Here is a 14,417-nt window from a genome sequence, read left to right as displayed (position 1 = left end):
TCCCTGAAAGTTGCCTATGGTGGACTCCACTTTCTACTTAATACAAATTGTAATGTCATAGCTAGCCACATAGGCTTCTCCTGTGATCCCTAACTGTGGTTAAATGCAAGTTAGGGGCATCTACGGGAGAATAAATTGCTGCCATACACAGGAAGCACTGCATGGACTGCTAGGCAAAGCTACTCACACTCCATATAATGTACTGCAAACCATGGGGCAGGATGCAAGATTTGGGCCCATTTTTGCAATTGGACCCATCCCATGCTTTGTAAATGAGGTCTAATGCAGAACATGGCAACATTCATTGTTCATCTCCATGTTCATCCTGGTAAATTTATCATTTAAAGAGCCTGGCCACCTCTGTCTACCTCCCTAGCTGTCTAATATTGTTCTAATATGCTTTAGTACTTGCATCCAGGCGCTTTAGTCATTTTTTTTGTGAGTGCCTGTATAATAAGCCCATTGTTGCTTAATATAACATCATACACACACATAAATATATATAAATATATTAGGCAACTGTGGCTTGACAAGCAATTTACTCCATGGATGATCTTATCTTTTAGCCTTGTCAGATGGACCAAATACATGCTTGCTTTAACCTCCATAACATTGTATGGCATTAGTGGAATTTAAGTTTATTACTTCCCTTACAGCTCGCTGTTGAGAATAAAGTAATTGTTTTTCCTATTGAGCAGGGCTGCAAATAAGATAAGTGCATATTGCTTTCTAACTTTCTTGCATACTAATCCCTTCCAAAGGTGAACTGTGAACATCCAAATTATTTTCTTATCAAGCTGACAGCACTGCAAGAGCTTGTTATTCTACACATAAATATAAAGTACTGATATACCGGGACTTATTTATCAAGCCATAAACAAAAACCAAAAGGACTCTAATCACTTTCCCCAGATACTGTTACACATTACATGATGAGTATCACTGCTAATCTGTCATGCAGAAACACTTTTAATAGCGTAATGCATTATTAAATTAGATTAAATGGAATTTTGGCAGATTACAGTGTTACAAGACTTCATTGTAACCAGAAATGACATCATATTACATATTAGGAACTAGAGGCAAAACACACATTTCATACAGAAGGCAGCATGGTAGCTCAGTGCTTAGCACTTTTGACTCCCAGCGCTAGCATCAAAGTTTAATGGGCACTATCTGCAGGGACTATGTATATTCTTGCTCTGGGTACTTCATTTTACTTCCGCACTCCAAAAATATACAGGTACATTAATTTGCTCCTGGCAAAACTGACTTGAGAACTTAAGGTGGCCATACACTGGCAGATTTTAAGCTGCCTATTCAGGTCCTTTAAAACAATTCCCCCATGTATGGGGACCTCCTACAGGCTTCCATGATTAATATCTGCCCAAAAATCAGCCAGATCTTGATCGGGCTGGCTTGATTTTTCGGTCAGATTGAAGACTAAATTGGTGAACCTTTCCGTTTGTTTAAATTAAAAATAGCTATGGTTACTGCGATTTGTTGCTTGAAAAAGTGCATAAGTGAAATAAAAAACTACTTTTATACTTGTTCTTTAAAGCAATTGTGGGAGAAGGTAGTTAAATTGCACTTTTGCTAAACATAGCTGTTATATTAGTGCTTTATTAAAAGATCAGTCAAGGTTTACTCTGAATGCAAGCTTATTTTGTCCTTTTAAAGGCTATGTGAAAGTTACTGTCTTGGAGCATTGTGGACCCTCCAGCACCCAACCGACACAGATGCACCTTACAATTGAACTTGCCTCACCCCACATATAATTGCTACGTGTTTCTATATCCTTTGCACTCCACAAAAGGAAACTAAGGGGCAAGAGGAAGCCAGATAATTATGACACAAATAGGTTCAAATAAAATAGTTTAAAAATAAAAACAGGTTTAAAATAAAATAATGCTGTAAGCAGAACAGTATTTCTTCATCCTAGTCCTCCTGTTCCCCATCAGGTTGTTGATGTTTTTTTTGGTGTATTAAAGAGTATTGAATAGCTTGGCTTCTGACTAGATGGAAAGAAAATCTGCAGTCTTCAAAAACAGAAATCCCTCAAGGAAGGAGTCCCAAAAATAGTAGTCATTATTTGTACTTATGTAGTCTTTCTGTGAGTTTAAATTCAACGTATGTATAGGAATTAGGAATGTGGAGTGTAGGAAATTGAAAACACCTAGTTATACTTTTCTGTAAGTATCAAAAACTGAATGACACTTTGTACGGATTTCGGCTGAGAATCGATGAGCACAGATTGGATAAGAAGTGCATCTGCTGTAAGAAAAAGAAATGTACCATTATTTTGGCACCTACACAGGATACAGACTGCGTCTACCTGAAAAAGGAACCTTTACTTAAATGTGGAATCTTCAGGAATATTTTACTGCAGATAGTCAAGACCGTATTCACAACACGACCACAGTGTCAGCTGTTTGTTTCCTATTATTTTACAGCTGAAGTCGATTTTTTACTATCTCTGCAAGTGTATTTAGCTTGCTATTTTTTCATAAAATCCAATGTTACAATATGCAAATAAACATGCACTTTAAAATAAGCATAGCCATGCACAGAACAACATTTAGTGTACTGTAGCAGAGCAACAACTGCAATATCTAGGCAGACACAGTAACTTAAGAGTAGGCTCAATGTGGTCACAGTACATTTTTTAAAAAGTCTTAAAAGCTTTTGGGTGAATGAGACCAACGTGTAAAGTTTGTTCTACAGCTGCAAAGTCGGCTGCTTTTTGAAACCCTATAAAACATTTGTAGGTACAGTATATGACACGAGGCTTAATTTACAATGCAGTTTTCCTTTTTGCTGGGGTCTCTGTGCAATAAAACAGAGCACAGTAAATTTTGTTTCATGTGCTTTATTGGAATATATGTACAGCTGCAATTTTCACTGTGCCATTTTAAGAACATTTCTGGTGGTTTAGGTAAATATTTTCCATCACTTGTTATACTCACCATGGTTCAAGTTACATATGGACAATACACTCAATCTGGGGATGCCCCTAATCCACTATTTTGGGATTCAGCTGAATCCTGAATCTTTCATGAAGTATTTTCCTACCATATATATAAATTGGTCATATCTTCCGCATCCAAGCCACATCATTTCACATCACATCATTCTCCAGCGCAATCACATTTTACTTAAACAAATAACAGCTTTCACCCAGCGGCCATTTTCCCTCTGATACATCATCAGTAACATTGACATCTGCAGACAGGACAGGTTTACCAGGCACAACATACTTTATTAAAAAGTTCAGCTGGGGTTGAGCACTGTAATGGTTAAGCTGAGCTCAGGAGAGGTGGTTAGGAAAAAAAATAGGATCAGACAGCTAGAGCAGAGTTTCTATTAGAACCAGCAGTGCTATCTCTACATTGGCTGTTAGACTGGAGGGTGTGTTTAGTAATCTGAGCTGAGAAGAACTGAGCATGCTCATTAGCCAACAGCCAAAGGAAATTCCTGGGAGGGGGCAGAGTGGGTTAGAGTAGAAGGATTTCTAAATTATTACTAAGTGAGTTAACATTTTAACAACCAGAGTGGCAGTTATCTTAAAGTTTCAAAGAGGCTGTTGACTTATTACATTTTTGTGGGGAGAGTTTACATGTCCTTTAAGGCAAGGAAGGCTTGAAAAGAATTGTGCAGGGAAAAAAATGATATTTCATTATATGTATGACTTATTTATCAAAGCTGAAATTATCTCAATATTTTCTGCTACAAACTCTGATCAAATCCGCTCGGGTTTTTTTACCCTTATTTATTATTACATTTTCAAATTTGCGGGGGGGGGGGAAATCAGATTTTCACGATTCTTTTCTGATTTTTTTTATCAGATTTTCACGATTTTTTCACAATTTTAACCCGAAAACTTTTGGGTATTGCACGACACCCAGCGCACATCAAAAAATCATTGGGAATTCTCTCATTGACTTATATGCAACCTCGACAGGTCTGAGATTCTGGATTTTCAGATTCTGACTTTTTCATCTTCAGGGTTTAATAAATTATTAAAAATAGATTTTTTTAAAAGTCCAATTTTATAATTTTTTGCATTCGGGGTTTAGTAAATAACCCCCTAAGAGTCACGTGAAGAATTTGCTTCAGCCAGGCATTTCGATTTAACTGAATCGGAATCTTGCAAAAAATGGCAAAATCCTGCTCAATCTTAGATTCAGTGCATCCCTACTTTCATCATAGATGGTATCCAAATAAAGTGGACCTGATCTAAAAATGTATTTATACATTTATATTAATGAACATAAATTAAACTGTGGAAAGCCTCATTATAACATTACTGGTCATCTTTTGTCAATTCCCACTTAACCCTTTGCCTGCCAAGCACGTACGGCGTACGTGCTGGCAGGCAAATGCTCAGGCTGCCAAGAACGTACATTGTACGTTCTTTAGCAGCTGAGCGCTCTCTCTGCTTCGGCGGCTTTTGCCGCCTCCGCAGAGAGTGGGGAGAGAAGACAGCCCCCTAGGCAACGAGGCTGGGGGGCTGTCAAGTCGGATCTGCGACTCGATTGTCGCAGATCCGACTTCAAAGTAGCAGACGCATCGCATGGAGCGTCTGCTACTACACTCACCTTCTTCCTGCCTGCAGAGCCGCCCACGCACTTCCTGCTGCGCAGCAACTCTGCAGACACGCTGCCAGGACTCCTCCAAAGAAGACAGCGATTCTCCTGCTCCAAAAACGGTAAGTGCACGTTTTTTTACACACTTACCTGCACCTACACATACTTACAGTACATTTATGCATTTTAGTAAAGATTGGAATTTTTTTAAATTTTTTTTTTTTAATTTTAGCACACTTGGTCCCTTTTGTACAGTTATTTACACTTATTTACACTTATTTACATGTATTTGCACACTCAGATAACTTTTATTAGTGCACAAATATGTATACACAAACAGGTGTTTTTTTTTTTTTTTACGAATTCATTATACTGTTATCTTTTGTTTTTTTGCCTAAAAACGTGTTATTTTGGCAGCGTGACTATTGGATAATCGATTTCGGCCACTAATTACGCTGTCAGAACAATTATTTTGTTATTTCATTGATTTACGCTATTTTTGTGGTTTTATTGCAATTTTATCCCTGCATTATTGTTCCCTATGTATCTTTAGTATCGTTTTGCTGTTTGGTGCTTTGGTATAGAAAGATAGATTTTACTTAGTTTGATCCGCCAAAATATGTGCTTTCCAAAAATATATGGGTTTCTGGGGGTCTTTTTACAGTTTGGGGGTCTTACGGCACATAACGTACAGTTAGGGTTCTCTTTTCTGCAGCTTAGTTGGCTAGCGTGAAAATTCATAGTTACGTTTTTCATTTGGGGTCCATACACAACACATACTTTGGTAAATCTATACATATTGGGCATCAAACTATTTATTAGACCTCTGACGTCCATATTTAGAGAGATTTTTCTTTGTACGTAAAACATTGTGTCCGATAAATGCGGCAAACTGCAACATTTTTAGGCGATTTTCAGAAATGTTGTAAAAACCTATATGTTTAGAAAAGCTTTGCAGTTTGGTAGTTTCGTGTAGAAAGACGTCGTTATCTTTGTTGGAATCGGCAGAATGTGTACTTTCCAAAAATGTATGGTTTTGGGGGGTCATTGCTGTTAGGAGGGTCTTGAGGCAAATAATATGAAGTCAAGGGTCTATGTTCACAGAAGGCGAATGGGCAGCGGAGAAAACTCATATTCACTATTTTTATTTGGGGTCCGCACATGCCAGCTGCCTTGGTATATCTATGCATATTGGGCATCAAACTGTTCAGTAGACCCTTGGCATCAATATTTATGGTGTTTTACAATTGTATGTAAGAAATTGGGTGAGATAAATGCGGCCAATTGCAATATTTTTAGGCGATTTTCAGAAATGTAAAAACAGTTGCTTTTATCGCCAAATTTAGGAAAGGCTTGCGACTTGGTACTTTGGAGTACAAAGACATGCATACCCAATTTGGATTCGCAGGAATGTGTACTTTCCAAAAATATATGGTTTTATGGGGTGAACGCACTTTTTTCTACCTTTGCCCCCCCCAAAACAATGTAAATGTGTTGATTTTGCAGTACCTGAAATGACAGACCATATGGGGGTCTTTGTTTTGGGGCCCCTATACGCCACGTGCTTGGGTACACCTATACATATTGGGCATCAAACTGTTCAGAGGACCCCAGGCTTTCATATTTGGGGTGATTTGTCTTGATACCTAAAAGTATGTGGGTAATACAATGCTGCAGGGTCGAAATTTTGAAGTCATTTTTGGAAATGTCCCCAAAATCACCAAATTTAGGAATGGTTTGCGGCTTGGTACTTTGGAGTACAAAGACATGCATACCCAATTTAGATCCGTGGGAATGTGTACTTTCCGAAAATATATGGTTTTCTGGGGTGAACTTACTTTTTTCTACATTTTCCCCCCTCAAAACAATGTAAATGTGTTGATTTTGCAGTACCTGAAATGACAGACCATATGGGGGTCTTCGTTTTGGGGCCCCTATACGCCACGTGCTTGGGTACACCTATACATATTGGGCATCAAACTGTTCAGAGGACCCCAGGCTTTCATATTTGGGGTGATTTGTCTTGATACCTAAAAGTATGTGGGTAATACGATGCTGCAGGGTCGAAATTTTGAAGTCATTTTTGGAAATGTCCCCAAAATCACCAAATTTAGGAATGGTTTGCGGCTTGGTACTTTGGAGTACAAAGACATGCATACCCAATTTAGATCCGTGGGAATGTGTACTTTCCGAAAATATATGGTTTTCTGGGGTGAACTTACTTTTTTCTACATTTGCCCCCCTCAAAACAATGTAAATGTGTTGATTTTGCAGTACCTGAAATGACAGACCATATGGGGGTCTTCGTTTTGGGGCCCCTATACGCCACGTGCTTGGGTACACCTATACATATTGGGCATCAAACTGTTCAGAGGACCCCAGGCTTTCATATTTGGGGTGATTTGTCTTGATACCTAAAAGTATGTGGGTAATACGATGCTGCAGGGTCGAAATTTTGAAGTCATTTTTGGAAATGTCCCCAAAATCACCAAATTTAGGAATGGTTTGCGGCTTGGTACTTTGTAGTAGAAAGACATGCATACCCAATTTAGATTCGTGGGAATGTGTACTTTCCGAAAATATATGGTTTTCTGGGGTGAACTTACTTTTTGCTACCTTTGCCCCCCCCAAAACGATGTAAATGTGTTGATTTTGCAGTACCTGAAATGACAGAACATACAAGGGGGGGTCTTCCTTTTAGGGCCCCTATATGCCACGTGCTTGGGTACACCTATACATATTGGGCATCAAACTGTTCAGAGGACCCTAGGCTTTCATATTTGGGATGATTTCTCTTGATACCTAAAAGTATGTGGGTAATACGATGCTGCAGAGTAGATATTTTGAGGTGATTTTTGGAAATGTCACCTAAATCACCAAATTTAGGAATGATTTGCGGCTTGGTACTTTGGCGTAGAAAGACATGCATACCCAATTTGGATTCGTTGGAATGTGTACTTTCCGAAAATATATGGTTTTCTGGGGTGAACTTACTGTTTTCTACTTTTGCCCCCCCCAAATCGATGTAAATGTGTTGATTTTGCAGTACCTGAAATGACAGACTATATGGGGGTCTTCATTTTAGGGCCCCTATATGCCACATGCTTGGGTACACCTATACATATTGGGCATCAAACTGTTCAGAGGACCCTAGGCTTTCATATTTGGGGTGATTTGTCTTGATACCTAAAAGTATGTGTGTAATACGATGCTGCAGGGTAGATATTTTGAGGTGATTTTTGGAAATGTCACCTAAATCACCAAATTTAGGAATGATTTGCGGCTTGGTACTTTGGCGTAGAAAGACATGCATACCCAATTTGGATTCGTTGGAATGTGTACTTTCCGAAAATATATGGTTTTCTGGGGTGAACTTACTGTTTTCTACTTTTGCCCCCCCCAAATCGATGTAAATGTGTTGATTTTGCAGTACCTGAAATGACAGACTATATGGGGGTCTTCATTTTAGGGCCCCTATATGCCACATGCTTGGGTGCACCTATACATATTGGGCATCAAACTGTTCAGAGGACCCTAGGCTTTCATATTTGGGGTGATTTGTCTTGATACCTAAAAGTATGTGTGTAATAAGATGCTGCAGGGTAGATATTTTGAGGTGATTTTTGGAAATGTCACCTAAATCACCAAATTTAGGAATGATTTGCGGCTTGGTACTTTGGCGTAGAAAGACATGCATACCCAATTTGGATTCGTTGGAATGTGTACTTTCCGAAAATATATGGTTTTCTGGGGTGAACTTACTGTTTTCTACTTTTGCCCCCCCCAAATCGATGTAAATGTGTTGATTTTGCAGTACCTGAAATGACAGACTATATGGGGGTCTTCCTTTTGGGGCCCCTGTATGCCACGTGCTTGGGTACACCTATACATATCGGGCATCAAACTGTTCAGAGGACCCTAGGCTTTCATATTTGGGGTGATTTGTCTTGATACCTAAAAGTATGTGGGTAATACGATGCTGCAGGGTAGATATTTTGAGGTGATTTTTGGAAATGTCACCTAAAGCACCAAATTTAGGAATGGTTTGCGGCTTGGTACTTTGGCGTAGAAAGACATGCATACCCAATTTGGATTCGTTGGAATGTGTACTTTCCGAAAATATATGGTTTTCTGGGGTGAACTTACTGTTTTCTACTTTTGCCCCCCCCCTAACGATGTAAATGTGTTGATTTTGCAGTACCTGAAATGACAGACTATATGGGGGTCTTCCTTTTGGGGCCCCTGTATGCCACGTGCTTGGGTACACCTATACATATTGGGCATCAAACTGTTCAGAGGACCCTAGGCTTTCATATTTGGGGTGATTTCTCTTGATACCTAAAAGTATGTGGGTAATACGATGCTGCAGGGTAGATATTTTGAGGTGATTTTTGGAAATGTCACCAAAATCACCAAATTTAGGAATGATTTGCGGCTTGGTACTTTGGCGTAGAAAGACATGCATACCCAATTTGAATTCGTGGGAATGTGTACTTTCCGAAAATATATGGTTTTCTGGGGTGAACTTACTGTTTTCTACTTTTGCCCCCCCAAAACAATGTAAATGTGTTGATTTTGCAGTACCTGAAATGTCAGACTATATGGGGGTCTTCCTTTTAGGGCCCCTATATGCCACATGCTTGGGTACACCTATACATATTGGGCATCAAACTGTTCAGAGGACCCCAGGCTTTCATATTTGGGGTGATTTGTCTTGATACCTAAAAGTATGTGGGTAATACGATGCTGCAGGGTCGAAATTTTGAAGTCATTTTTGGAAATGTCCCCAAAATCACCAAATTTAGGAATGGTTTGCGGCTTGGTACTTTGGAGTACAAAGACATGCATACCCAATTTAGATCCGTGGGAATGTGTACTTTCCGAAAATATATGGTTTTCTGGGGTGAACTTACTTTTTTCTACATTTGCCCCCCTCAAAACAATGTAAATGTGTTGATTTTGCAGTACCTGAAATGACAGACCATATGGGGGTCTTCGTTTTGGGGCCCCTATACGCCACGTGCTTGGGTACACCTATACATATTGGGCATCAAACTGTTCAGAGGACCCCAGGCTTTCATATTTGGGGTGATTTGTCTTGATACCTAAAAGTATGTGGGTAATACGATGCTGCAGGGTCGAAATTTTGAAGTCATTTTTGGAAATGTCCCCAAAATCACCAAATTTAGGAATGATTTGCGGCTTGGTACTTTGGCGTAGAAAGACATGCATACCCAATTTAGATTCAGGGGAATGTGTACTTTCCGAAAATATATGGTTTTCTGGGGTGAACGTACTGTTTTCTACCTTTGCCGCCCCCCAAAACGATGTAAATGTGTTGATTTTGCAGTATCTGAAATTACAGAACAAACGGGGGGTCTTCCTTTTGGGGCCTCCTATGCCACGTGCTTGGGTACATCTATTCATATTGGGCATCAAACTGTTCAGTGGACCCAGGATTTTATATTTGGGGTGTTTTACATTGATACCTAATGATGTGTGGGAGATATGTTGCTGTAGAGTGGAAGCTTTGAGGTCATTTTTCAAAAAATTCACCAATTTCTATAAAACACTATAACTTTAGGAAACAATTGCAACTTGGTGGTTTGGAGTACAAAGATATTTCTACCCATTTTTGATTCACCAGAATCTGTTCTTTCTAGTAATGGGTAGTTTTCTTGGGTAAACCTACTGTTAGTGGAATGTTTGGCCTTGAAATCAAAAGTATGCCGTTTGGGGAGTGTTGCTTTGGAAATTTGGTTGTGTACTGCTTGTAGATTTTGAGCTATACAAGTGAGAAATCTCCATAAAACTATATATATTTGGTATTGTCGCGTTCAGGAGACATAGACCTTTCTAAATCAGCTGTGTTCTCGTACGTAAAATGAATGATGTTTCTGATATATGTGATTGTTCTTCGTGCAACATGATTTTTTTCATTTTATTTGACACTTAGAATCCAATATTTTTTTAGAGAAGTAGAATTACACCAAAATTCTTGCATATTGTGAAAGTTCAGGTTGTCCTGAAAAAAACAATATATTGTTTTCCTGGGTTAACTAAAAGACCACCCCAGGAAAGGCCCTTAAAGTGAAAGAGTGCAAAATATCTAAAAACTGCTTGGCAGTAGATGTTCGCATCTAGGACAAAACGGCTGGCAGGGAAAGGGTTAAATGCTGGAGCTACAAATCTCCACTAAATGTAATATCAGAGTTTACATTAGTAATGCTAATTGTAAAGCCCCAGACAGTTTCCAAAATTTCGACAACACACGGGGACTCACCTGTTAGCCAGCAACTGTGACCTTGTGCCTGATGGAGATGTCAGGTAAATGGCAAGGTCCCCTCGCCGTGGGTGAGTAATACTGACACGTACAACTACATGTTCCAAATAAATCACATGGTGATTGGTGTTATCAGCACAGCCAGTTGCTTTATATACTGAACGGACAACATTATCTGGTCGTATAGTCCTGAGGAAAATCACATATTTAGCAGAAAGAATATTTTACACATTAAAATAGATTGTAGAATAAAAACTAAAGCTCAACACAGAATTGGGCTATAAATGCTGCTTATGATCTGGATTTCGGTAAAAGCCCAAGGAAATCACAGCCTTTTAGGGGCCAAGTCCCAATATATTGTATAAATACACAATACCAAAGTCTCAATATAAGACTTTATAATTAATTCAGGTTCACATTCAGCATTAGAAATTTAGCATCAGTTTCTATGATGATGTAACTTCACTTCTGGAAGTCTTTTGATGATTTGAGACAATTCCTAAACTTAAGGTGGCCATACACAGGCCGATAAAAGCTGCCGACAGACCGAGTCGGCAGCTTATTGGCCCGTGTATGGGGGCCCCCGACGGGCTACCCCGATCGAGATCTGGCCGAAAGTCGGCCAGATCTCGATTGGATGGGACTAAAAATCCCATCGGATCGCGGCCGCATCTGTTCATTGATGTGGTCCCGCGATCTGACCGCCCGTTCGCTAGGATCCGATCGTTGGGCCCTAGGGCCCACGATCGGATCAGCCCGATATTGCCCACCTCAAGGTGGGCATATTGGAGGGAGATTTAGCTTCTAACAACCAGCCCAAAGCTCACTGTGCTGTTCCACTAAAACTCACAGGACAGTCTAAAAGATCAGAAGATGGAACAACTTTGAAGGCATAGATCTTTACTGTTACAGGGCTGATGAACCAAGGGGCTGGTACAGGAAATTCGGTGTATAAAATGCAGGGTTTCGAGTCACATTTTTTTAAGATTTAGTTCTTCTTAAAGCTTAAGAACTTCCAAATAACTTTATAAACATATATGTATTCAGAAACTGAACTGGTATTAAAGTGGACCTGTCACCCAGGCACAAAAATCTGTATAGTAAAAGTCCTTTTCAAATTAAACATGAAATCCAATTTCTATTTTTTATTAAAGCATTCATAGCTGTTGTAAGCTCATTTAAAAATCTCAGCTGTCAATCAAATATTGGCTGCCCCTCCTCTATGCCCTGGGCATAGAGGCGGGGCAGACAATTACTTTCACTTTCCATTCAGCACTTCCTAGATGTAACTGCTCTCCTCACATTCCCCCGTTCTCTTCACAATTTAATTGTGTAGCCAGGGCATGGGGATGGCCATCAGGTCCCCTATTCTGGTGCACAAACAAGATTCTGAGATGATGCAAGGCTTGTCTTAATAACAGTGTCCACAAAATGGCTCCTGCCTGCTTGCTATAATTATGAATTCCCAGACTGAAGGAAACACAATTCGAATAATTTATATTGTGTAATTAAAGTTCATTTTGCTTGATTAATGTGATAAAATATGATTATGAATAACTTTTTTGGGTGACGGGTCCCCTTTAAATATAAGTTGTATTTGATGCCCAATATTAGTTCTAAAACTTTTTTTTTGCAGAAGGCAACACCAGTTCTATTGCTGTTTAATAGTTTGCTTTCTTTAGATTTTTAGGTTATTTGAACCTTATGGTGGTGTCGAAATAGATTTAATCTTGCAAACATTTAAAGCATTACTTGATCTGTCTTTCTGTGTTCTCCACGCATATGTGTTGTACGGGGACTGTTGTCCATTTCTCTGCTTCTACTACCATGGCTTCTGCATCCATCAAACCAAATCCGTACAGATGGCTCACTGTCATAGAGGGAAAAAAGTCTCCTTTAAAATGTGAACTTTAATATATTATTATTTTAGTAGGTAAATGAATTGTTCCAAAAAGGGAATGTTTCATGAAATGTGCCATTTATTCAAGACATACATTAATGCTTCCATTGTTAGCAACTTTTATATAGAAAACCAAAGAGACATTGACAAATTAAATTAAAGTACAAAGCCAAAACAAGATATGGAAAGAAGTATCAAAAAGCTAGCAAACCTTTTATGTGATTTGTCCTTGACAAAAGACACCTCACAGGAACTAAAAAGGATGGATTATATAATGTGCAAATACATTGTACGGTGTTTTAAAATAAACACTAATTGCTGAATACATAGTATATGTCTATATACAATGGTGCCTAACAGTTTGTGGACCCTTGAAAATGTTCTATATTTTTATATGAATGTGACCAAAAACATCATCTGATTTTGAAGCAAGTCTTAAAAGAAGTTGAAGAAAACCTAGTTAAACAAATTAAACTAAAATTAAAATATATATATATATATTTGGTCATGTATTTATTGAAAAACAATGATCCAATAACACGTGCATGTGGCAAAAGTAAGTGAATCAGTATTCACTTACTTTCACTCAGTATTTGGTGTGACCCACTTGTGCAGCAATAACTGCAACTAAACATTTGGGGTAACTGTCTTCCACATCTTATGGAGGAATTTTAGCCCGTTCCTCCATACAGAACAGCTTCAGCTCTTGGATGTTGGTGGGTTTTCTCACATGAACCGCTCACTTTAGGTCTTTCCACATTTCCTTTGGCTTAAGGTCAGAACCTTGACTTTGCCATTCACTTTATTCTTCTTTAACCATTGTTTGGTAGAACGACTTGTGTGTTTAGGATCATTGTCTTGTTGCTTGAGACTCCCATCACGGACAGATGTCTTGACATTTTCCTTGTCTCTGGTATAGTTCACAATTCATTGTTCCATCAATGATGTTCAGCAATCCAGGCCCAGCAAAACAGGCCCAAAGCTCGTATAATATAAGGCAGCACAACAGGCCCGAACCAAACACTCCAACCACCATGTTTCACGGATGGGATAAGGTTCTAATGCTGGAACGCAGTGTTTTTCTTTCTCTAAATGTAATGCTCCTCATTTAAGCCAAAACGTTCTATTTTGGCTTCATTCGTCCATCACAGTCTTCCGGTACCCCTCTAGTTTGTCCATGCGATCTTTAGAAAACTGTATATGGTCAGCAATATTTTGGGGGGGAGAGGAGTGACTTTCTCCTTGCTACCCTTTCATACACACCATTGCTGTTCAGGGTTCTCCTGATGGTGGACACACGAACATCAACATTCGCCAATATGAGACAGGCCTTCAGCTGCTGCCTCCTGGACTATTAGACGCATTGCAGTGGGAGTTATTTTTGATGGTTGACCACTTCTGGGTAGGGTAATAATGATCTTGAATTTCCTCCATTTGATTGGTGGCGTCCAAACTCTTTAGTGATAGTTTTTGAAACATATCCAGCTTTTATGAGCATCAACAATTTTTTTTCTGAGCTCCTGTAACACCTTCTTTGTTCGAGCAATGATACACATGCACAGTGTTGTTTGCGTGATCAGGCTTTAGTGGATGCCCATATTTTGAATAAAACAGGGTCTCTCACTCACACCTGATTGCAATCCAATTG

The 14,417-nt window shown here is 39.1% G+C and overlaps 1 protein-coding gene across 1 annotated transcript in view; it reads right to left on the bottom strand.

The window, feature by feature from the left end:
- Positions 1 to 14,417, bottom strand: part of pcsk5.S (proprotein convertase subtilisin/kexin type 5 S homeolog) — a gene marked incomplete at its 5' end in the record, with an annotated part of 230,007 nt that overhangs the window by 107,224 nt on the left and 108,366 nt on the right. The window contains 2 exon segments of the mRNA NM_001092999.1: positions 10,870 to 11,058; positions 12,622 to 12,739. Coding sequence (NP_001086468.1) covers positions 10,870 to 11,058; positions 12,622 to 12,739 — 307 coding nt within the window.

This window comes from Xenopus laevis, chromosome 1S (genome assembly GCF_017654675.1).
Source record: "Xenopus laevis strain J_2021 chromosome 1S, Xenopus_laevis_v10.1, whole genome shotgun sequence".
Taxonomy (NCBI): Eukaryota; Metazoa; Chordata; class Amphibia; order Anura; family Pipidae; genus Xenopus; species Xenopus laevis.
The sequence above is the reverse complement of the archived record's forward strand: the minus strand, read 5'-3'. Positions and strand labels throughout refer to the sequence as shown.